The 27,059-nt window shown below is 37.3% G+C and overlaps 1 protein-coding gene across 10 annotated transcripts in view; it reads right to left on the bottom strand.

Moving 5' to 3' along the window:
• Nucleotides 1–27,059, bottom strand: part of DMD (dystrophin) — a 1,009,769-nt gene that overhangs the window by 509,219 nt on the left and 473,491 nt on the right. For all 10 annotated transcript variants that reach the window (XM_081858834.1, XM_081858841.1, XM_081858836.1 and 7 more), the window contains 5 exons: nt 19,829–19,951; nt 18,018–18,155; nt 15,711–15,863; nt 14,628–14,810; nt 3,736–3,930 (listed from right to left, as the gene is read on the bottom strand). In XM_081858834.1, the coding sequence (XP_081714960.1) occupies nt 3,736–3,930; nt 14,628–14,810; nt 15,711–15,863; nt 18,018–18,155; nt 19,829–19,951 (792 nt within the window). The remainder of the gene's footprint in view (nt 1–3,735; nt 3,931–14,627; nt 14,811–15,710; nt 15,864–18,017; nt 18,156–19,828; nt 19,952–27,059) is intronic.

The following is a 27,059-nucleotide window of genomic DNA, read 5'->3' as shown; positions in this document are numbered from 1 at the left end:
ATGAATGAGAGAAAAAGATCCACTACTTAATCGCAGTCTTAAATATGTACTAGAACTATGAATCATAATATTTGCTACAACTTTCATAAATCCAGCACATTTAAAGAGGATTATGTATGCATTCTTGCTGGGAGAATGAAAGGTTTAGAGTGATTAATGAATATCTAGCATAAACAGAAATGGTGAGGATTCCTAAGGAGAACTGGTGGATTTACATATATAATCTTTGGGGATAAGGACAAAAATCACAGCCAAGGCAGAGACAAAGGGTTATAATTATCTGGAATTGACATTTTTAGTGGAGATTTCTATTCACCTATAAACGCTATGTGCTGTCAGAAATAATCCTTATGGAAAACAACATTTATTAACATATTCCTGGCCTGATTTATCAATGATTGAGTAAACCACCAACCTAGAAATGTTCTACTAGGATTGAGTAGCCTAGGTTCACTATTCACTGATGAAACTTACTGAATGATCACTTAGGCCAGTCACTGTCAGAGGAATGTACCTTTTGCATGCAACTCACTATTTTTCAGTCTAACATATGTCACAGTGTTGCTATGAAGATATAATGCACAGGAAAACAATGAGCAACTCATAGGAAGAGCACAATGTTAACACTACACTACGGGGGAACATGAAGACTGATGGCTGGTTCTTTCAGGAAGAAGATTCTGATCTCTCTCTCTCTCTCTCTCTCTCTCTCTCTCACACACACACACACACACAGAGAGAGAGAGAGAGAGAGAGAGAGAGAGAGAGGGGCAGATCAAGGGGTCTCAAATTTCATCAGCAGCCTGTGCAATGCCCAAATTCAGCACCCCTGTCTCTCGCCTTCCATTCTTCACCACAGTTGTCCAGTGTGACCAAACCAGTCACACTCCCCTAAATCCGCCTCTGATATATACCATAGCAATATACTGTGTATATTTATAAGGATGGAAAGGTTACTGCCATTATTTTTGCCCGCTTGGTTTATGTTCTCACTTAACAATCCAAAAACCCCTTACACAGTGCGGGAGAGATTAGGTGGAGATGTCCCTTTGCCCAGCTCTTTAGACTCAGTTAGCCTCTTGCCGGCCACCAAATGTGTGGGAAGGCAGGTAGCTCACTGGCGGTATTCATTCCAGAGGAAAGTCCCAAATCAGGGCATTCTGAGAGCAGAGAGAGGGTGGGACTCCAGTTGGCTACATGATGACATTGGGCCTGATCAGTCTGCCTCTGTCACCTTCCACTACTGTGAACAACAGGACTACAGATTCAGAGGTTGATCAGCAAAATCCCATTTGCAGACAACCTGAAACTTGGTCCTCATAGGGCCATGTATTAGGTTCTATGGAAACCAGGGTCTCTAAGCTGATTCCATAACCTTGGCTGCAACTGGCTATTGATGAGACTAACTTGGGACCAGTTTCAGTTTCCCATAAAAGGGTATTAATTAAACATGCTATCAAAAACAGTTAACAAAAAACTTTAAAACATACTTCTACCTACTACTGTCTTGAAATTTGATTCATGTGAATCTACTAGGGATAAAAAATCAACCACAATTTAATTTTAAACCTTCTCCAACCAGCAGCTATACAATTTATGTGCCATGTTTCTATTTTTATTCCAGGATAATGACAATGATGAATGATTTTACCAGGAAATAAATATTCATTCATTACGAAGCTCAGATCAAAACTATATCCCTTACGAAAGCATATGAATCTGTAAGATCTATTTGGCTACTGTGATAGATTTATTTCGGAGGAAGATGGAACTGTGCCCACAACTACCATCTCTTGACATTTTAATAGCTCAGTTAAATTAAACCTACAGCAATAGTTACTTGTAACCATGTTAATCAGTATCATTAAAGTTGGTGTCAGCTACAATAATATCAAATACATGTGGAATAACAAGTGATTGGTTATGGAAATAATTCATACTAAGATGCACAAATGTGTGACATTAAAGAGTACTAATGGGGATCCATTCATCTGCTACTAATCCTTTTGCTGGGCCATTGATTCTCTGACCAATACAGTTGACAACATGGAAAACACATAACAGTAAAGGACCAAATAACAGTAATTTATATAATATCTAATTTTTGCATAATCTAACCTCATCAGCAAGAGTAATTGTTTTTTAGTGAAGAATAGCAACAACAATGTCATGATACACTTTAAAAAGTAATCTGGGCATAAGATTCAAGAAAATATTGAATAATATATTAGGAGCAACATAAAATAAAATGATTATGGACTGATTTAATTCATACCAAATAACTTTGTACTGTATTGTTTATCATTTCTTTATGGATATATACTGACAGAGCCACCCGTGGTCCCAGCTCACAAGAGACCAAAGTCCAGTCCGGCTTATGTACAAAAGCTTTTATTGAAGAACATTCTTAGCTTTGCATCCGAGCTCCGTGACTCTACGTCTGTTATGCTTAGACCGCTGAAGTCCCCTCTGAGTCAGTCCCGCCTCTACACCAGTTTAAGAGGCTTGTACTGGTCCACCTCTTCCTCTCTTTCCTTTTCCGCAGGGTCTTCCTGCCCCCCTGTGTTCTCTCCCTTCGGGACTCCCCAGAGGCTGAATCCTCTGGCGCCTCCTCCCCCCTCCTTCGCGCTTTGGGACCAGGCTCCTCCCCAGGACTCTCTTCACTTCCGCGCGCCTCCCATTTTGAACTTGGTGCGCGTACGTTGCTCCTGACCTTCCCTTCGACAGTTACACTGCTCTCGATACTACTTTCCGCCCCTTCCGGCAGGACGTCTTGCCCTGATCTCCTTCCCCTCTCTGCTTCCTGTTCTGCTCCTTCTGACACACTGGTCACTCCACCCCCTTCACTCCGTTCCGGCGGAGCAGCCGGTCCCGATCTCCAACTCCCACTGGGGGTTCCCCCTTCGTTCCCCTGCTCCTGACTGCTTCCCCCTCTAGCTCCCCTTGGCTTGACCAGAGGGGCTCCCTTTTGGGAGTCCTCCGATTCACTGGACGGACTCATGGACAATCTTGGGTCATTGTCGTCCTCTTCCTCGTCACCCTGGAATCCTTCCCCCTCGCTCTCTGTCTCCTCCCTCATCTGCGCCTCTCTCCCTGAACCCCTGACATATACACTACTGTTACATTGACATTTATATATTTTCTTTTTTATTACTAACAAAAAAAACCTTTAAAATTGCCTAAAGAAGTTTTGTTGCCACTGCTTTGCGTAGTTGTTTCTGTACATTTGTCCTCTTTCTAGTTTTTGTTTAAATTTCATTTTTTAACTCAGTGTGTATCTCATGCTGAACTAGTAAGGTTTGCTGTCCTCTTCCCGTGTGCCCCAAAATCTCCTACGGTGGTCCGCCAACCATCCAAAGCTGATGTTAAGGGCATAAGAAAATGATGGGGACAGGAGAGTAAGTTCTGTTGCTCATATGGGAGTCCCTTGCACTAGCAGAGCTGTTGCGTTAGATATGGCCTGTATTTCCTAACCCCATTTACCTGGGACTAAGCCCTTTTAATGGTGTTAACTCTCAGGTAAGTGGAGTTAGGACTGCAACCTAGTTTAGGAAATTGGTTTTTGGTGTTTTTTTTAATGCCAAGAGAGAAAATTAAAGAAAAAAAACTGACCAAAGGAGAAGCAACAGAGTCTTCTGGCACCTTATGGTATAAGCTTTTGTGAACTATATCACTGTGCAATGGTACATTACCTTCAAATTATTATTCAAATTATTCAAATTGTTTGAGTCTTACCATGAGGCACTCTTCTTGTCTGACAAGATCCTCACAGTCCCTCCCCTGCAGACTGGGAGAATTAAGGAGGTCTTCAACATCAGACAAAGCTTGCAGAAGCCGAAGGATTTCTGCCAGGTATGCAGAAGGCACATAAGAGGTTTCCACAGTCATACCTTCAGTCATCACAACAGTTGTCTCCTCACGAACTGTTTGCTGGTATAGATATACAACAGAATTTTTCCTTTAGTTTCAAAAAATGGTCACTGCACTTAAAAAATAGTAATATATAAACAGTGTATCATTTTGTAGCACCCCACCTCAAATTATACAACCATAATAAACATATCCTGCTAATCCTGCTAATTTTTTAATTACTTAAAAAATAGTAATATATAAACAGTGTATCATTTTGTAGCACCCCACCTCAAATTATACAACCATAATAAACATATCCTGCTAATTCATTTGATTGTGATATTTAATGCTTCATATAGTAGGGCATTTTTATCTTACTTCTCCAAAAATGTAAATCTGGCTAACTATGATGGCTAACTATGGGACATTAATGACTATGGTTCTGAGACCATGAAAGGTGAGAGGAGTAGGTGCGTATGGGGCTTCTGCAGACTTTTCCTAGCAGCATAGTCATATAAATCTATAAATAAAGAACATACAAGCTAGATGGGAAATGCTAACATGGAAAGCTCTCCTGAAAGTGCTACGTAGATGTGCCAAGTTTTTCAGCACAATGATTAGCTCTAGTTCCAAAATCTGAGTTTATATTTCAAGATTTTCACCTGGAATTCAAAAATTAACTTGTGTTAACTATTAAGATTCTTTTGATTTTTTGCTAAATTTTAACTACGGACTGAATTTTACACACTGACTACACATTAAAGACTGGTTCACACATCTCTCTTTACCCCATTGTTGATGTTTCAATAATTTTTCTTAAGATTTTGATAACAATACAATGCCAGCTACAAACATCATGTCAAAGTGCAAAAAGGGAAAGGGAAATAATAAGGTGGGGGACACACAAAAAACTGCAACAGTTGGCAAGGGTAAGGTCAGCTAAGCCATGAGCTTGTGCCATTATTTCGTATAATCTTACACCATTTCTGTTTGGTTCTTTAGGTGTGTACAGTAGATGACAATATAAACCAGGAAAGTAGGGAGTGATGGGGAATCACGAAAGTGCATACTTCCAACCAGGTCTGTTGCCATTTGTTAGGCAACATAATCTGTTTTAGTAACTAGTGCCAGGATGTAGAAATTGGATTGGGTCTCTTATCATGCATTAGACGGCAGTTTTCCTATGTACCTCTTGTTATAATGCTGTAACAGTCCATTTCCCATGAACATCAGATGCATAGTTTCTAGTAGTGAATCCTAGCACTCTCATTTTACCATTTGAGAACTGGTTGATACTTGTGTCCCTACTGACTTTGGAAACACTGGGCTAGCAGATGTGTAAGGATGCTCTACTCCACTCCCAATTTTCAGCTCATATACATGACTCACACACACATCCCACCACCACAACACAGAGAACACCACTCCATGTACACTCCTCTGAAGTCCTTCATCTCATCTCCTGAATGTAAATCAGAAACTTCAAAGTGATTTTAGGAGCATATACATTTTTTTATTATTCAAGAATCTGGGTCACTGGTGACACTGAAACTGGGTAGGGATGCTGGTTCTGCCAATAAAGTCAAATTTAGGCTGTGCAATGAGAGACAGAAATTATTGTCTGAATTGTAAAGTAAGGTACTGGATTTAGCCAAGACCACATTTTAATTGAGTCAGGCAACAAAATGTATTGAGCTGGTACTGTAAGGATGCAATGGGGAAATAATGCATATTAAAAAAGGTGGTGAAGAAAGGGCAAAAATTGGCACCATTCCACTACCCAATAGATAAACCATTGTCTAAGAGAACAAGCTCGACTTTAAGTTGTTGAAATAAGTACAACAGCCTTAGGGCAACTATTCTACAAAATCCCAAGGTGGACCCCACATAACTCTTTCGAGGGAAGCAAGAAGCTTCAGATAGCCAAATAGGCATATGCACGTTCCAGAAGTTGCTTAAATCATGTCATCTTAAATTGGATAAATGTGCTATGCAAGGCAGATTCCCAGTATTTTAAGCTTTGCCTATCACAGTCTGCATCAAGATGCTAACATATTGGAATAGTATTTTCAGTATAAAAGCTACATTGGGGTGCATTGTGCAAGTTTAATTACATCTTTCTGATCAACTAAACTCTCTTCTGAATTTATTATAAAACTCAGTAAATGTGAAAGGTCCTAAATAGCAGACTTTGAACAGTGGTGAGATAAATCTCAGGGATATTAAGTACTTATCAATATAGCCCAAAATTCATGGTTGGGTAATAGCTTTATTAGGATCAACCAAAAATGTCAAGCTTGCCTGATTTAAGGACATTTTGATTAGTCCTAATAAAGGTATTGCCCAAGTATGGATTGTGGGGATTTTTCTTATGCACCAAAACAACTACTTTTGCTTTTTACATCCAGATGGAAATATTTTCAGAATGTTGATAAATCTATTGGTACATCTGAAACTACTATAACCAAGTCACTTCGAAAAGTGAAAATATCAGTTAATATTTATTGTTTAAAAATTGTACAAAGCATACAGATAATATAATTTCGAATATGCGTAATCTTTTTGACTGCCCTCATTTAACACTAATAGCACTTGGTTTTTTAACCACTGCTGTGTTGTACATTACTAACTGCAGGCTTACATCAACATATCTTGTGAGACACAGTTCTGTCTATATCTCCTTGTTTTCCCTGTATCAAAAACTACATAGTGCCAGCTCAAAAATGGCATATAACTGAAGAAAGAAGAAGCACAAATTACTTGGGTTACTTCCCACTTTTAGACTGTATTATATAAAGTACAACTGATCAGTCTTACCTGTGAGATCTATGAGCACCAGGTAACCATCAGAGCTCACAGGTCTCATGAGAGGGGGTATCCACATGCTCAGCTACCTGCAGAAGTGCTTCTCTTTTCCATATATGTGTAACAAAGGAACTGGCTCTGAGAAAATGCAGGACGCTATAGCATAGTATTATTATGTATACTGTATGTGATTGTATCCAATGCTGTACGAGCAGCATTCCACTCACACAACAGAACTTTCCTCTCCTCTCCTCTTTTCAATCATCCCCCAATGTTCTGGAGCAGATTTTCAGGGTGTGCAGGAGACTGAAGGGGATAAGGGCAGGTGTTTCTATTGTACAAGTGGAATTCTGTTGTACAAGCAGAATGGCAGCAATTGATACAATCCTGTTAACTTTTGGGATGCCCCGAGCTACAGAATTTTTATACTTGTTTCACAGATGCTGATATTCAGTTTGCCTTTTAAAACTGATTTATTCTCTCAAAGTAATATTGAGAGGCCTATGGAAAGATTAAGGAAGGTCAAACTTCATTCTGAAAATGCAAAGATGGTTGTGGAGAAGTAATAGTTTACTTTCGTCTCAATATTGTGAGAAGCAAAATAAGAGTTGGTCTCAAAAGTGTAAGAGAGCCAGACAACATCTGAGGAAGAGTTTCACAAATTTAGGAATATTTCCTTAAGGCTCGAAAACATGTCAACTATACATCCAGAACTATAGTACCTGAAATTCTTAAAACAATAAGTGTTAATTCCAGGTAGTATGGAACAGCATGAAAAACTAAATAAATATTGGATTTCTTAGCACCAAAAGAGAAATTCTTCTCCAGGAAATTTACAATATTTACTTAGGCTTGATATAAATGCCTTTTTCATGCACTGCTTGCTATGCCAGAGCGAACTATGAGATTGTCCCACTTGAATGAAGACAAATTCTCAGTCTCCAGAACAGCTAAGGTTTGCTCCATATTGGATGTATATAAATTTTGCATTAATTTTATGAAAAACATAAAGTCTCCAGAACAGCTAAGGTTTGCTCCATATTGGATGTATATAAATTTTGCATTAATTTTATGAAAAACATAAAGGTGATTTGAGGTATATATAGGTCTCTCTGGATCTGCCTTCAAAATTGATTTTTCCCCCCACTGAAATGAGGGCTTTGTAACTATATGAACATACCGGTAAATCTAGAAGTTGCCCTGTATATGATACATTAGTTGATTTCCAATTACATAGAAAAACATATTTATTTAGAAAACCAGTTTTACCCTTGAATTCATTTTATTTCCTCAGTACTCACACTGCATTAGATTGTACAAGAGGAGGACTTTCCAGGCATTACATGTAAATTAGCAAGATATTGCTTTCAAACAGTAACACACATTATACAATTATGAAATAAATACAACACAGTGACCTGGTTTGCATGACTTTATAAGCCAAACTATGGCTTACCACAACTGTGTGGGAATGCAACCTCCTGAAGAGGAAATTGTAACTGCTTTGCTCCTTTGTTCTTTTTCTGGCTAGGCCACACCATGTTGGCCAAATAAGGACTTGTGTTTAAGCTGCCTCCATACTAACCACAGGCTGTAGCCAATATTTGCAAAGCAGTTTTGTCTGATACTTGTAATGTATTTTTTAGCATCAGAACATTGAAATGTGTCTGCATCATCCTAGAAAGGTGCATGTCAAGGATTCGGAAAGACTACAGTATTAGTGTTCTGCAGTAAGAACTCTGCTCTTCCCCCATAGTCATCTCTCTCTCTCTCTCTCTCTCTCTCTCTCTCTCTCTCTCTCTCATATTACTTTTTTTAATCTGCCTTTTTGCAGCAACATGTTATTTTGCTTATCTCCATTTACTTTTAATGAAACGTAAGCATTTGTTTAAAGATCAATTTTGCAAAGGAGATTTTTCAGAGTTTATTCCCTCCTCCCCCAATCTAAATCTTGTTTTTTTAAAAAAGTAAAAGAATATTTAGAGGTGTAGAAAGCACCGTATTTAATGGTATTTAAATACTGGTCTGTTCCACCCAATATATAGGGTAGGAAGATGTAAACGTTAAGCTTTCCATGAAATATTGTATGATAAAAGTCAATTTTCATTTTATTTTCTTGTGCTTCGTAGCACAATATTTGCAATTGGAGTAAACAAAAAAAAAAAAAAAAAAAAAAAACCATGATATTCCCCCCACTCCCTGACATGTCCCAAGTGCTAGCTGAGTTGATATATAAATTACAAGTTTACTCCAGGCAGCCTGCTTGTGACCTTCAGTAGCTGATTGAAATGCAGAATTCCTCTCCACAGGGTGTATTCCATGGCCATTTCGACTGCAGTTCTAGCCCACCACACAGCAGATCCTGATAGTCATGCCATATTTTAATATCCTATATGAGGCAGGTTTGATAGGTAAGTGTATATAGCTTTCTGTGAAGCAGATATTTGGACCACATTTAGGTCGTATGCAATAAAATTATTTTCACTCAGACTTACACTATTTCTCTTAGAAACAACAATTATTGCTAGCATTCGCAAATGCATATGCTGCTGTTAAAGGTATTCTATCATTGTATTATTTTTTACTATAAGAAACAAATGAAAATACTCATTTCTAATGCTTAGCTTTATTAAATTAACTTAGTATTAGTAGAAGCAGTAGCATAGCAAATATTCAGAGTAGTCATTCTTAACTTATAACACTGAAACTGCTTTAAATGGCTTCAGCTAATTATAAATCACTTTGTGATGGATCTTATTTGGAATGCCCTTCAAATCCTATTACTCTTTTTGATAAAAGGAAGCCATTTCCAGTAAGAATACTTGAAGAATTTGATCTCAGAGTATTACACTGTGAATTGATCTGATCTGTACCTCCAGAACTAATGTTCAGATTGAAATTCACTTATCCCCGACATTTCATACATCTTATTTGCTTATCCACCATATTTCCAAAATATTCCAGTGTAATTATTGGTTTAAAAAATGTATCGAAAGTACAATGAGAAATGTGCAGTTTGAGGGGAAAACATTCTTTTGAATGAATATCTGAATGTGATAGTTTGTATACATTATTTATTTTTAACATATTAATGTGGATGGGATGGGATAGACTTTTAAGTGAGAAAAGAGGTGAAAATGGCATGGACTTGAAATAGGCCCATCTACAGTGCCCGGTATGTGTACAAAAGAACCTTTATTTATTTATTAAATCTATATCCTGACTTTCCTCCCAAAGAAGCCCAGTGTGACAAGCAACAAGTGATAAAACAATGAAAACATCTTAAAAGCAATTCCAACACAGATGCAGACTGGGAAAGATCTCAACATAAAAGGCTTGTTGAAAGAAGAATATCTCATGAAGGCACAAAAAAGGCAACTGAGATGGCTCCTGTCTGATATTTAAGGGGAAGGCATTCCAAAGGGCTGGTGCCACAACACTAAAGGCCTGATTCCTATATTGTGCAGAATAATAGAATTGCAGGTCTGGAAGAATGAGGATCATCTAGTCCAGGACTATACAGCTGTCCCACATGGGGATTGAACCTGCAACCTTGGTGTCATCAGCACCATGCTCTAGCCAGCTGAGCTGGAGAACAGACCTCCTGATGAGATGGTATCTGTCAGAAGCTCCCACCTCTGAGCACTGTGATTGATGGATAAAAATAAGGGGTGAGGCGATCTTTTAGATATCTTCATCCCAAGCTGTATATAGCTTTATACACCAGAACCAGAACCTTGCATTTAGCCTGGTAGCTAACTGGCACCCAACATAAGTGCTTTCATTGCATTACATTAAAAGCCCTTTATGAAATGCAATGAAATCACACTTTCACCAACAGAAGAGTGGAGACGAGATATTGTATAACTCTGTTGCCATCAGTGAAACTAAAAGACGATGAAGAAACCAAACAACCTTCCATAAATACGGTATAGTGCTCACCACTACAGCTACAATACTGCACTCAAGGAGATAATATAACAAGGTAGGTAGGCTATAGGGGCTCATTGTTGCTAAAAAATTACAGGAACCTTATTTGTCTTGTTATTCAATTTATGCAAGGCGTGTGAGTCTCTTGTTAACTTTGAAAGAGTCACTAACTTTAATAGACATCTAAACAATAAGTGACAATCCTTTTTTTTTAAGCTCCCTGGGAAGCCCTTTCTGTTAATTGTTCATCCTTTCTATTCACCAGTGCATCTTTGTTAAGCCAACTGCACTGTATTCAGTTGCTAAAAGCAATTCTGAAAGCTGTATTATATTGAGAGGAAATGTGAAAATTGCATGGCACTTTGCCCAAATAACATACTCAATTGTAAAAAATTAAAACATTGGAGCAGGAAAATAACCATTGTGATCTTGTGCTGAATTAATAGACAATATTGCATTTGGGAGTGGGGGATACATAGCCTTAACAGCTTAGATATTCAGTCAGATGTAGAAAAGCTACACATTTAAATTCAGTATGTTATCATAACCCTCACTGCCATATAACACCACTTTGCAAGTATGAACATACTGTAGACCTACCACCAAACAATTAAAACCCTCCATTTGCCAGAGTGATGCAAAGTATTCAGATCTAAATGGAATGGCTGGGAGGGAACAGATTTCATCCAATTCTTTCTTGTGGCTTAATAACATATCAAATTTGAAAGAGGAGAGATAAATTGTATGGAACTGTTTCCAACAGAGGTGACTTGATTACTCAAATGTTCCTGCCTGACTGCTCATTTTCCTTATATTCTCTGCACACCTGTGTCTATAGAAACCGAGTGTGAAGATCTGGTTGCTTGCTATATAAGTATGTAAATACTGTGCACATATTTCATTTTTTTCTATCAAAAAAATGGCTAAATATGTGTCCTTAATAATAATAATAATAAATTTTATTTATATCCCGCCCTCCCCAGCCGAAGCTGGGCTCAAGGCGGCTAACAGCAATCAAAATAATCCAACGATTCTAAAAACATTTCATTATAAAAATTAATTAAAATCAAATTGATGGCAACCATTAAGCAAAATTCTGTGCAGATTGCCAGAGGAGGGGGGGTCAGGCTGCGTCCTTGACATGCTTTTGCCAGCGATAATATCTTAGTGAACTTGTGCTGAAAGTGGATAGATTGGTTAAATTATCCTTTCTGGTTTCTAACAGATAAGCAAAAGTACTATGGTGATACGTTTGCAGAACAAATCCCAGGAGGTGCTCTTATAAAAATAGTGTATTAGCCTTTTATTTTTAAAGGCATAATAAAACCAGAGCAGACTTAAAACTAATTCAGCTATGAACTACTTGCAGTTGAACATGATAAAACAAAGTCGGTAGACTTACCTTAATGTGCTGTATTTTTGAACATTCACTTTTATAATACCTTAGAACATGTTTAGATGACTAAATATAAGTAACGGCCACTTGCCTTGTACCACCTTCAGCCCTACAACCTTCATAAGAGAGTGGTTTCCAGAGGAAGAACTGTGAGAAGAGAGGCTCTGTTTGTCATTATGGGGTGATTGGTTTCACCTGTCCTGCCCCACCTCCAGCCTGGGGAATCTTCAGAAGCACTATGTGTATGTGTATTTTAATGAGCCGAATAGAGAGAGATCATGAGTTGTGGGAGTGTGGAGTGTGTGTGTGTTAGAAACTAACAGTGCTTTGTTTACTTTTTGTTTACTATTTTGTTAATGCTGTTAATATTGTTTTTGATGAATTGTTATAACTTTATATAAATTATAAATGCTGTATTGATTTGTTAATCATATATGACTTTTGCTTTAACTGTGATGTTTAGCTTATTTTTTAGTTGCTTTGTTAAAAGTTTTATAGATTGTAATTGTTTTACTGATGATTTGTTAATTGTTCTATATGAGTTATGCTGTTTTTGTGACATTCTATTATGTTATTCTATCATATTATCTATTCTATCATATTATTGTTATTTACTGTTTGTAAGCCAGTTTGGGATTCATTTGAATGTTGGTATGCTCTTTTAAAAGCACATCCTAGTACAAAACACTTCCAGTTTATGAGGTTGATTGTTTTTGGACTCTCCTTGATTGAGTAGAAGAATGATGGATTATGTGAAATAGAATGTGCTGAGGTTGAGCCCTTGATCTTTAAAAGTGTGTGAGGACAAGCCAAACACCATGGCTGCAAACAAGAGCTTTATTCAGGCTGCAAAATAATGCAGTGTATTTCTAAATACCAGAGGCTATGGACAAACAGGCAATGCTATCACCATATTGCCCTTAAAAAAAAAAAAGAAGAAGAAAAGACTTCTCTAGAACAGCAGACTGGCAACTAGATGGAACTTTGATCTCACCACCAAGCATAGCTAGGGCAGTCTGTATAATTTGCATAGGGAAAGGATTGGATTCAAAGGTATCTTTTCCTAATGGAAGAATCTTTGGGCACAATACAAAATCTTCCTCCTATCCGCACTGGTTTGTCTGGACTGCAGCAAAATTGTTTCCCCAATTGTAGAATTACCGTACTTGATTTCTACATTTGTTCTAAGAACAATTCTCCTAAGCAGAACACCAAATACTGGAATGTGAATTTCTTTTCATATTTTCTGCACGTTCCTTTCTATACATGGTTGACTACATTACACATACATCTCTAAACAGTAAGAAACTACTTCACTGAAGATTTGTTGGCTTCTTAGTCAGGTTAATGAATAAAAGTTTCACCAAGAAATGGAAAACCTGAGGAATATACTCCACAAACTTAAGGGCAGAAAATTGAGGGTGTAGTCTCTTTCCAAAATCCTGTACAGCAAACATTGAACTGGTGTAACTGGGATAACCAAGCAGATTAACAGCAACTATTGTTGTTTTGTTAACCCTCCCAATTTTACTGCAGCTGTAATTACTGTGCACTAAATACACTGTAAAAAAGCACCCTCTGCTAAGCAAGTGGGGGCAATTTCCATGATAACGAAAGGCATCTATATTCAATATATGATTGTATTTATGAGATCACTTGTGTAAACTTTATGAAAATATTTTCTGTAACCAAAGTTAGCTTCTGATTTCACAAAAGCATGAGAAATTTCCATAGTGCCATATATACATTAATACGTCCTCACAACATCCCTGTGAGGTAGGTAATGTCTATTCACTAGTTTTACAAATGAAACATTGGTCCAGATATTAAGTGAAATGGTGCATGTAATACAATTCTCATGCACTGAACATAACATGTTGCTCTCATCAGGGTTATTTTTTTAAATAGGAAATGCTATTCTTGTAATACATATATACAAACCAGAACTACAATTCTTTCAGTACCTAAAAGTACTCAGCAAACCTGATTGCATCCTTTATTTGAAAGTACAATTTCAGATAAGACATATTTCCCAATGGCAGAGGTCTGCTGGATAGGTGAAAGAAGCATTCTCCCTCCTCCAGAAGTTATTAAAAAGAACATTTGAATTGTTTAGTGAAAAACTGAGAAAAATTATGTATTGTCCTATTAAGCTGAAAAGAGACTATGTTATGTATAAGAAGTAGAAATAAAAATTCTCCAATCTGTTCTTAGGTGTGTAGATTGTACATCATGAGGAAATAAAAGCTAATTAGTTTTTGCATGGGATGGTAGGTTGAAAATACATATTTCTGAGTCACGCATGTTTATTGAACAAAATAAATGTATGGCACGCTGACAGGTTTAAACCGGTAATGTTATGGAAAATATGAGGCAACAAAAATTAAGATGTACTTTTGTTGAATACTAAGGAATCTCTGCTGTTTATACTTGCTTGCTTGTGTTTTTAAAAAATTTTAGGGCATTATCCAGGCAAATCGTGTACCACGAGGCTTATATTGTATGGTAAAATAAGGTGTCCCACATTTGCTGACCAGAGACTTTGTTTTAGGCAAGTTGGCATAGCAGTGGGGACTCTCATTGTTAGTAGGGTTCTGTTAGTAGCAGTATTTGCAAACATACATGTTTGCCAGGAACAACTCACAATTTGTGCATAGTTGAGTCTTCGAAATTGAGCAAATTTGCTCTCAATATCTCGCCAGCGCTTGCTGAGCTGTATCAGGGTTGGTTCCACTGCTTTTGCAGCCCCATCCTTAGACAAGCGATCAGCTTGTCTCTGTACCGCATTCAGCTCTTCCTTCTTCTTCTCCAATTCTCGATCAATTTCCTATTGAGCAAAATCAATACAGGGCCCAGGACAATTAGCTAACTAGATAATAAACTGCTAAGAATTAGCAAAATACTTCGGTAGAATCTTTCCCAACTTTATTGTTACAAACAAAAAAGTACACTTATTTTTATTTATTTTTGTTTACAATTAGACAGAAAAAAACAAAGGTGAGTATTGGGTCATTGATTTTAAATATTTAAGTGACATGTGTATTCTGGATAGTAATGTGGGCCCATATATTAACTGTCTAATTCTCCCTAGCACAGTCTGACAGGTAATTGGATAGCTGTAATGTACAGAAACCACATATTAAATACCCATAGTGATTGTCAGTTGCATGGTTAGAGTTTTTAATTGTTTTTCTCAACGGAGAAGAAGCAAAGAACTCAACGGAGAATGAAGCAAAAGAAGACGATGCAAAATAAACGAGGCAATTCTTTGACAACAAATAAGTAAATCTTTAGAATTTTGACAATGAAATATGTTTATGTTCTGATGAAAATGAATGTGCTAACATGAAAAAAGAGTTCATCCATATACCGATAAGTCATTTGCTCATCTGGAATAAAGATACAGAATCAATTATTTTTTTTCTATAAAGCAATGGAAGTTTCTAAACAGAATACACTTGATATACACAAGTAAAGTATTATTTCCTATAATTTTCTAAAATCTATTTAATGTAACATTTGCAAGGACACAAGGATAGAAATATGCAAGTCAACAAGCATTACTTAAATCATTTAAATAATAATATTAAGTATTGAACTACTATATCTCTACATCTTATTACATTTACATACAGTGATGCATATATGAACATTATTATTATTATTATTATTATTAATAATAATAATAATAATAATATATGTAACACTGCTTCTAAAATGGCATTACCTTTAGCTTCTGTTCATCTTGGGGGTCTGGTAAACTTGCTATTTTTTTCTCAATGTCATCCAGCCAGCTCATTAGATCATCAGCCTGCCTCTTATACTGATACCATTGAGGAGAAATCTCCAAAGCTTTTTTCCTTCTTTGAGACCTCAGATCCTGTTCACAATGCATACATTATTAGAACTGCAAAAAACAAGCTCATACTATGGCCTAGTTTGCATGCTGAAATAAGCCACAGTTTGTCTTAAACTATGGTTTAATTGTGATTCTACCTTCAGCAGCCACGCAGGTTCCGTCAGCTTCTCCCCCTGCCCAAGCCATTCAAGCAAGCCATAATATTATTTCATGTTTTATCCAAGAGACAGTTTGGGATGAAAACCTCTGCAGCACAGAAAGAGCAGTCTGCCGTCAGCCTGCTGCATCCATACCTCAGTGCTACATGACTGGCTATCTCATTAGACTAAGAAACTACCTTTGCTAACTATAAATCTGCAGAGCATGTATGAATGGGTTGTGTGACTGAGAGCTCTTGAATCAATGAAACTGATAAATTAGGTTGGAAAACTGGTGTCACTGTCTTGGTCCTTATGCTTTGATCCTGGCTTGCGTTTGTGATCAACAGCAGATGATGGAGTCCGGTGACAGCCCTTACATGACTTCCCAACAGTGGAGTTGCATCTGCTAATCAGGAGGGAGAGTGGGGGGAGCAAGACAGGAGTGGATGCAGGCCCATGCAGAGCTTGTATGCAGACCTCCCAGGGCGGGAGTCTTCTTAGACTAAAGAGCCAGGCAGAGGGCCTTCTTGGTGGTGGTGCCCGCCCTGTGGAACACCCTCCCATCAGATGTCAAGGAAATAAGCAACTATCTAGCTTTTAGAAGACACCCGAAGGCAGCCCTGTTTAGGGAAGTTTTTAATGTTTGATGTTTTATTCTGTATTTAATCTGTTGGGAGCTGCCCAGCCAGATGGGTGGGGTATAAATAATAAATTTATTGTTATTGTTATTTAAAGTTATAGACTCAAACAAAAGAGCAGCTGGTCCCTTGCAGGGGCCCCCAGCTGGCTTAGCCCTCCAAGGCCTAGGAACACACCAGGGCGGACACCAACACTGAACAAACACACCAGGAAGAGCAACATATTGGCTCTGTACTTGGAGGTAAGCAGTGCCACCACGCCTTTCCGTCTTCTACTGTTCATGAAATCTAGACTATAATTGGTTTGTTTCAAACCATGAGTGCTAAAATGGAAATAAACTGCCACTGTGGGGGGAAGGGGAAGAAGCTATGTGGGGAGGGGGGGAATCCGGAGGGGAAGCGCATTCACAATTAAACCATGGTTTAAGACAAACAGTGATTTATTGCAAATTGTGAACAAGTATACAAATGGTAGCCAATATGTACACGGGGGTGGTGGTGGTATATAAATAGTTATGCAAATATATGAACCATGATTGTACTATAAGTAAAGGCTAAATATTTTCTTCTTTACTTGTTTCTCTAAGTAGGCTATGTTAATTTCTGTACTATATATATACATCTTTCAATAAGTTTTGTAAACTATTGTAATTGATTTTGTTTTATAAATATTATAGTTAAATTAAATTATGCATTATTGGGGATCCGCCCTTCCCTCTTAATCTTTCCCTATAATTCAATTTTCAGTCTACAAGGTACAAATTTGCTTAACTACTCAATAGTCTTAGTGTTATACGTCAAGGCTGAATGCATTCAGTGAGTCACAAAAATGAAAAATAAAATAAATAACCATGCCCCTTGTAAAGATTGTCAGTAAGAATCTGATCAATCTAAATACAATTTTACTATCATTAAAGGCTTTGCATAAAACAGCTTTGCATAATACCACAGCACAAAATCTGAATTACATATCGTTTTCTTAATCAAAGGCATTTTAATTTGTCAGAAGAATGCACTGAAAAAAACACTGAAAAGTTGTAGAAATTTTAACAGTCCTGCGTGCGAACCTATCAAAAAGTATGTTTAAAATGAATTGAAAGTTTTTCTCTATTCCTAGGCATAAAATGAAAAATAGCTATCTGCAACCAGGAATGTCAAGTAGCAATGGCTGCCGACAAATCCTCTTTCATAATCATAGAGCAGACTGCATTGATTTATTAAACAACAACTAGAAAACCATTGTGGAAGATCATATCTATGTGGAGGGGGAAAGATGCTATGGTAGATGCTAAAGAACCTCAGCTGTTGAGAGACTGCTGAACTCTCCATCCCTGCCCAATACCAACATGTATAAAAAAGATCAGAGAATTTGTGCATTTATTAGTTATGTTCTCTACCTTGAGAGCATTATGCTTAGTCTGCAACATGTGCTGTTTACTTTTTATTTCCTCTCTTTTTCTTTCATCTGTGATTGTTTGGTGAAGCACATTTCCTCGCTGAAGCAGTTCTTTTACAGTACCCTCATTATCTTCACTCTGATTTTTTTTAACGAAAAGAAAAAGAATTAATGTAATCAACATTCTCTCCAAATATATATATCTACACATAAAGCAAGACTCCTTAGCCTGTTGAATCTTGAAAATCTTGAAAAAATATATTGTGCTATTACTAATCATTATTATTATCATCATCCTTTATACACCATGAATATACATGGTGTTTCACATATTAACAAGAAAAAGCAATGGCCCTGCAAGCAGAAGACCTTAAACTCAAAAAAGTCAGCAGAGGGTAGATGTCAGAGGCAGGGGCTCAAGGAAGAGGGAAGAGTAAACAAAAGAGAAATATCCTTGGGCCTTTTCCATCAGGTCCCAAATGTGTTGTCCTTTGCTTTAAAGCTTAATTTAACTTTCCTTGCAGGGTAGCCTTCCTGCTGAAAGTCAGCCAAAATTGGCATCTATAGATATATGTTGTTTCATGCAAGTTTTATCCACATTCCTATCATGAACCTTTGCCCCAAGTTTCTTAAGGATTTAGCAATGTCCCTGTGGTACGGCATGCTTATGAACTAAGAATTGAAAGCTCCTTCAGAGCTACAGTAGAAGTATCAATGGGAAGCAGCAGCGATATTAGCCACATATATTATTTTGAAATTATTTATATTGAGGATTCACTAGTATCAGGTGAGAGACTGTGCAAGTCTTGAATGCAGTGTTGGATGCAGTCTTGGATGCAGTGTGGGGCCAAAAAAATCCATGAAGATAATTTGACATTGTGATTTTCAGAAAATTTCAACTTTACTAATAACTTTAGTAACAACTAACAATACTAACAAATCAATCAATAACATACATAGAAAGAAAGCAAATGTAAGAGATTCAACAATACAGACAAGAGTTCACCTCATGTTTGCAATAGACATTTGCAGTATTTTGGTGAATCCTGGAATTACAGGTTTCCTGGGGAAAATTTGGCAAACTGCATTATCTAGGCACGTATAATTTTGTTTCTTTGTTTTTACTAAGTAGAAGATTAAAAAAGATGAAGCTGCAGAGCTTTCACTAAATTTGATGTTGAAACTGAATGAGTGTCAAAGTTGTGATGATTTGAAGGTACCAAAGATTTGTGCAGTTATAAAATTATGCTGTCTAAAGTCATACCAATTTCACTCCCCTTTCTTCAGCTACACAAATTAACAACAGGTGCCTAATTATTTAAGAATTTGTCATGAGTACAAATAATGCACCTTTCCATCAACATTCAGCACCTTTATAAAAGGATTTCAAATAATTGAAATCAGAAAGGGATATAAAAAGTATAAAATGAATAGTTGACATCATCCACAGCTGGACTTTTCCTACCTCTGCTTTAGTCAGCATCAGGTTAAATGAAAGATTTGTAGATTGATCCAGCATATCTATAACTTGATGCTGGACATACACTTCTGTCCGTTTCAGAAAATTATTCCGAAGGAATAAGTAAGTATTATTTTATGAAAGTTAGCATTGTATATATTACTAGAACATTATGATGACAATGCTACAAGCAGTAAACGCTGCAGTATAATTTTATAGCAGCTAAACAGAACGACAGTGTGTTTAACCTGTCTAAAGAGTCAAATGCAAACATAGAGGTTTCAAATTTTTACTCCAGCACTTATTCCATTTCCATTTCCATTTTATTCATACTCCCATCACAACCAATTTACCATATCTTTATTGAAGTCTTCCTCTTTCAGATTCACCCCCTGCTGAATTTCAGCCTCCAGTGGTTCAAGCAATTTTTGTATATCGTAGTTAAACTGTTCCAATTCCTTCAAAGGAATGAAGGGCTTTAAAGAACAGTTAAAAAGTTGGGAAGGGGGAGAGAGAGAAAGGAAGATTGTCAATTTTACATCACATACTGTTTTATTACAGACATAAACCAAAGCAACATATCTGTTTTGCCCCCAACTGTTAAATTAATTACATACACATTTTGGGTATTTTACAAAATAGCTTTTATGTAGTGGTAGTACCTTGCTTGATCAATCTTTATTTATGGCTCTTACCTAGCAGTTTTGTTTATGTTGCAAAAGGAACTTCATCAACCATATAAAAACATCATAAATCATCAAAATGAAAAAGCAATATTAAAACTATATAAAAGCCATAAAATGATAAAAGCCACAATCAATATAAAGGTATTTGCTGTTTTTTCAACTTCTTCACCAGCAAAGCAAATATGCTTAATGAATACATATTTGGCTTGGATTGGTAGATGCATGTAAATAAATATGTAGAATGTGCATTCAATGAATTTTAAACTTTATGAGAACTGGGTAGGAAACACAATCCTGACATTTTGTTTAAACCTGGCCTATCAGAAATCCTTCACACATTCAGAAGCAATTTTTCCACAAATATGCATATATATCATATTTTATATTGTTTTAAACTTCGAAAGATATTTTTATTAAAGGCAGAAATATAACCATACTGTATTAGTAAAACAGAAAAGTATTCCACAAATTCTGAATATTTCTAGCACAGTACATTAAAAATATACCACTTTAAAAAGTGGGAAATCACCTGTTCCCCCCCCCCCGCCCCAAACAAAAGCAATATTGGGATTTAGAAAGCTTTATGAGAAGGCTTAGTTACTGATTTATGTAAATTATAATACTGTCTTTAATTTAGAATCTTATCATAAGGACTACTTATGAACTTCAATAAGCTAGATTTCACTTGTTTTCATTAATGCATCACATGGGGGAAATTAATATGTGTGTACTTACAATTTAATATAAAGTCTTAAGTGCATTCTAATACTAAGATGTAAAATAATCAAATTGTTACATAGTGAACTTCCATTTTTGTAAACTTTGAACATCCTCATTGATGTGGTACATTTTTAATCATTCATAAACAGAGAAACGAAATAAAAGATCCCTTTCAGATTCCTGGCATTAGATCTACTTTTAAGACTTTCAGGTGTTAAGACACAAAACTACTCAAGTAACACAGTGCCATAAACCAATTATTCCAGCAACTTTAATCAAAATGAGCTGTTAAAACATGTGACAAATGACACAGGTTTACAGACACGTAAGTAAAAGAGTCATTGTTTGGGAACATACAGTTCTGTGTTCCAAGCTAAAATGGATCAAAAGATAATTTAGCCCATGGCATTGCCCTAAGCACACACAATTCAGTTCTTCAAATATCAGTCTGAGCAATTTTGAATGTCAGCGATCCCAATGTCATTTCATAGAATGGGACCCTTTATTTCCATTTCTCCTGCAGCTTCTTTATTCCTAAAAATCTGCTTCTGTCACACTCTGGAATAGAATGACATGGGGTTCGGGGCTGCAGTAGTAAGGGAAAATGGGCAAAAGCGCCTTCTGTTTATGAACCTCACCCATAGTTGGTCAAGGACTTTTTATCGCAACCATGTGAAATGTTGGCTAAATGATATACACTGGATGACAATTTGCTGCTGGGCCAAGTTATTACTACTACTGTATAAAGCAACTTATATTTAAATAATCACCTCACCTTTTATACCCTTGCCTGACCTTTATGACCTGCAACTGACTCACAATTTGCCATTCCTTGTTATTATCAACTAGAAATAGTGCATTCCGTGTTGTGGCACTGAGCTCATGGAACTCTTTGCCCACTGAGATTAGACTGACACATTCTGTAGTGTGTTTTAGGCATCACCTTAAAAATCTGTTGTTATAGCAAGCCTCCTCTTGAAGGTGGCCTATATTGTATTTCTGTGAGCATGCTGCATTTTATTATGTCTTCTGTATGGATTTGTTCATTTTATTCTGTATTGGTTTTAAATTTTATACACTGCATAGGTATATTGATTTGATTATGGGGTATAAAAATTGACACGATAAATATATATAAGCCCTTGAGCAAATGCTATTAAGTAATCATGGGATAAAACAATAGATAAGTGTAGTATTGCATTCTGTGTGAATTAAGACGGGTTTTCAGATGTTCCCATTTTTGTAAATTTCTGGTTATTTATATAAAAATAATGCATATTATTCATATTTTGGCATCAAGGATGGTAGAACATAAATTTACAAAATCGTATTTTGAAAATCTTAGCCACAAAAGGTAGAGCTGGCACAGAAGTTTGTCAGGAAGAGAACTTTGTTCAGCTGAAGTAAACGGAGGAAGATTTTTATGACTATTTTGGATAAAAAACATTAGCATACCTTGGACTTAACTGTGCTTCCACTAGAACATATTTCCCGCTATGGAGTAAGAAAGAATACCAAGACCTCACATAACCAGGTCTACCGAGAAGCAAGTCCCATTGAATTCAATGGCATTTGCTCCCAGGTAAGTGGGGTTAGGATTGCTGCTTAATACCACAGCTTTATTAAAGGATCTTCTTGCCACACAAAAAAATCCCTCACAGAATCCACCTACCAAATCCTCAGGGAGCTAGGAAGTTCCAATAGACACAAATCAGATTCTTCTTTCTTTAAGTGAGAGCAGGCCCAGACAGGGCGGGGGGGGGGGCATATGGGCCACTTGGCCTGGGCCTCCAATTCCAAAGGGGGCTTCGGTCAGCATATTCACAATACTTACTTATTTATAAGACTTCAGTTATCCCCAGGGTAAAAAAAAGGGGGGGGCACATATAGATATACCTGGCCTGGGCCTCTGCCTGTCTCTGTGTGAGAGGGAGGCAAGTAGAGACCCCAGCTGTGTCAGTCAGACTGGTCCCTCTCCCAGCATTCCTGTACGGAGGAGAAAAAGGGCTGCAGGAGGGGTCAGCTCCAGAAGCTCCTTGCTGATCTCTCCCTCACTGCAGGCTCTGCCAGCATTTGGCTTAAACCAGTGATTTGGCCTTTTTTGAGGCAGATTATACTTCCAGATTTTCCTTAGCCTCAACCTGCCTCACCACCAGCCTTCACACTTCAGCCTTCTCCTCCAGCTTCTTCCTGTTCTGGCCCATTCTCGGACAGTGGTAGAACTAGCATTTTTATGTTCCAGCCAGCCTACCATTCATTCAACCAATCAGATTTTAAGTGGCACTGAATTCATTATCAGACCACTTTTCCCATTCAAGGAGTGGCCAATGATTTCTATCCAAGAAGCCAGTGAGAAGCGAAATATTACCATTGTCTAACACAAAAATAAAAAGAACCCAGATTTTCTCAGCTAACTGCCATCTGCCAGTCACAGAGGATACTTAGTATTCTAAACTTAACCTTTCACATAGCACCACATACACAGTTAACTCTTATATCCTGTCTTGGTAAGCACATTGTAAAAGGTGATTTCTTCATGGGCCCACAGTGTTTTTAACAGAAACAGAAAACCACTAGCCATGCATTTCCATTTTCCTGTTCCCTGGTGTTTCTTAAAAAAAATATTCCTACTTGCCTTTCCATGACAATTTTTACCTGATTTTTAAAAAATATACAAATATTTTAGCCAAGCCTGTTGCTTTCTAAAAATGCTATTAATTCCTCAACCTTTGGCTTCTATAATCTTAAAGATCCCTAAATAAGTGTGATTAAAAGAAAATGGTCTAAATTACAATAAGGTTAAAATCTTGGTCATATTTAAAAGACTAATGTATCACAAATAAAAATCCTCTCAGCAGTAACCCACTTCTTGATAAATACATTTTACCCAGTGTTTTGATCCAATTTCCATAAGAAAATGTGTCTGAGGACAAACTAGTCAACATTAAATCAAGGCATGGCTAAGATTAACTGAAAGAAACAAATAGGAGTGTTGGATCTTCAAGACTGAACACAGACAATTGGTACCTGAGGCAGAAAGTTCAAGTAGCAACATTATACAAATAAACCACTCTTTAATAGCACCCATAATTTGCTACCTAAGGCAGCCACTTCATCTTGCCTAATGGTAAGGTCATTTTTGATGATGTCATTACAGCTTTAGTACTTTATTTAAACTCAGAGAACAATAACATTGTTGCATGCCTCCCCAATCTCTGAGTGGTACAATATTTCATGGGTCTCAAGCACTTACCCAGGGTTCATGTTTCCTTCGGAAAGAGGCAAAGCAGAGACACTACTGTCTTTTTGATATATGATTTATTTACACACACACACACAAACACACATCCTGAGCCTACAGTGGAGGGATTCACAAAATTAACACCTCAAGAGGGCTTTGCTTCTTCTGTGGCTGCAGCTTAGAATCAAAGAGAAATCAAACATCATTCTGACTCTCTCTCCATCTTACTCCATTCGGTTCTAGCTCACATCACTGCAAACTCTCTGCCCTCAACTCTGACACTGTCCTTCTAAATAACTGTGGGCACCTCTTCAAGAAGCTAGCCTTGCTTATATTTTAACACTTGCTGGATCCAGGGGTTTGAAGGGTCTCAGCATACCGCCTACTCCCCCGCCCCCTGAAAGCTCATAACACCATGTTGACCATTTATGAAGATAGGAAGCTTAGTAGGCTGACCTGTATTTTGTTAATCTTTGCACCAGACACAAACCAGAACAGGTAGTGTGGTGTGTCAAACAGGTTGTTCATTAACAAAACAAATATTTTCAGCAAACTACAAAAGTCAAACTATGGCTTTCCGCAGCACCCCCTAGCACAGTGCTTTGAATCCAAACCACTTTCTCTGGAGGGGTGGGGAATGCTCTGCTTAAAAACAGAGCATGTTTATTTTTCCAGATTAAGCAGTTTGTATTCAAAGCACCTGACAAGTGCTATCTGCTGATCAGCGGTTACAAGGAGCCTCTCTGAAGGTGCTAATCACTAATTGGTGCTGAAAGCACACATTCAAAACAAGTTGCTGTAACTGTGATGATTATGATGTCAAATGATTTACAGGTGATTGATCCAGACCAACTATCAAAGTTGGTCCATGGTGGATGTGTGGAATCTGGCCCACTAGCCAGATCAAGCTGCCTATCCCTGACTTACCTGGGCCATGCAGACACCACCTTCCCAGTCACTTTTACTTCTGTGCCAAGCTAAGCTAAGCTACAACTAAACCTTGGCTATGTTTTGTGGTTAGTGAGGAGAGAGCACAGTTATGACAGCTTAATATACTAGGCAAAACTTTAGCTTTTGCCAAAATATATGAATTGTGTTCTGTGTTAATACTGAAGCTTGCAATTTTCAGTGCTAAGCACACATGCATGAAAAGCATAAAAACTGCCAGTTGCTGAGTGAGTAGATTGAAACCAGCTCCAGATTCCCAATGCTTGTCTGTGATTACACGGAACTTATAATCAATAGGATAGTGCACTATTCGAGGCTATTCCCATAATTGTGTGTCTCTTTAGAACAGCGATGGGGAAACTGTCGCCCTCCAGATTTCATTGCGCTTCAAGTCCTTGCCAACATTACCAATGATTAGGAATAACAGAAATCGTATTCCAACAATATCTGGAGCATCACTACTTCTCAATCCCTGCTTTACAATATGCTTGTATGCAAGACGAACCTTCATTTCTTTCCCTATTTTTTAAAAAACAAAAATTTATATAAATGCCCTCTAATTTTATTAATGAACCCTGAACCATTTTTACCTCAACAGAATCTTGTGTAAATTTATGTATAGTACATTTTGCGCAATGGCTTTTAGATTCTATACAACTTCAAGTACCTTATCTCACCTAAGTGTACTTTTCACATTTATTAGGTGGGCACTGGGATTGGAAGTTTCAAGAAACAGTTCACTGGTGCTGAGCTAGGCACAATTCAAGTGTATATGTGGACAACTTTGATAAGGCAAAATTTCCCAACTTCTGCTATAGCTGTATCACCAGCTTTTGGAGCTGTAGATGCTGTGGTTGCCTGCAAGTGGCCCTTGACCTCCTGTTAAAAGCCTAGCTGGGTGGAAAAGGCTCTGAAATACATGCCAGAATATATAATATTGGACTAGACAAAACAATAGTCTGACTCAGTATGCAGCAGTTTCATAATTCCATATGTCAACTTTTGTTTTTGTGTTGGATTATGGCTCAAAAGGCAGACTTCCTGAAGTTGTCACTTCTTTTCTAAATGTCAGTGGTTTAGCCCCTTCCTCTCACCCTTTTTCAAGTACAAATATTGGTGGGTTCAGGTCTAAGCAGCTTTGCCCATTTCCAACTTGCTCTCCTGGCTGCCTCCAAGCAAACTAGATCTTAAGGCTGCATTCCTACGCATATTTACATGGGAGTAAATCTGATTGAGCACAATGGGAGTTACTTAAGGATAAGCATGCATAGGATTGTGCTATAAGTTGCCCAGTTGGGCTAAAAAAACCTTGTTATCCAGAACTGCCTAATGATTTAGCGAACTGGTCTTAGAAAAGCTGGCTTTAGGAAAGTTAAAAGAAAAAGTACCAAAAAGTACCACACTTATTTTAAGCTCTCTCCAACTCTTCCACTGATACAGCTCAGCAACCATACAGACAAACAAAATTGGTGAAAATTATTTGCTTTTGACTCATTCTCACCGTGTTGATCTTATTGAGTTGCAAACATATCAGCATGAAACTTGTGAACAGATTCTTGCACCGGAAGGACCAATGTGAATTTGCTTTAAGACAACATGCTAGATAGAAAAGCCGCATGCTAGTTTTACATGTCCTCCATTTTGGTATGACAGCATGCTTTTTAGTGATACAACAACAAGCATCATTTCTTTCTTTTTTTCCTCGGCAGGAAATTTTTGTGGCTAGTGAAAGCAATAATAATAATAATAATAATAATAATAATAATAATAATAATGGGAACTTTGCTTCTGGAAGGGACAGTTTATTTTACGTACACACTCACACAAAGGCTCTTCCAATGTTTCAGTTTTTAAATTCCGGATTTCATTCCTTTGTCCTTGCTAGCTTCTGCTTTGTAAAAACGTGCCCTCAAAAAAACCCAACCATACCCACTTTGTGAAGCTCTCTTTAGCATATACAAGTAGCTCAGCAAGGAGCATGTCCTCCTA

This window comes from Podarcis erhardii, assembly GCF_964252035.2.
Source record: "Podarcis erhardii genome assembly, chromosome: 4".
NCBI classification, from domain to species: Eukaryota; Metazoa; Chordata; class Lepidosauria; order Squamata; family Lacertidae; genus Podarcis; species Podarcis erhardii.
This window is presented reverse-complemented; position numbering and strand designations above follow the sequence as displayed.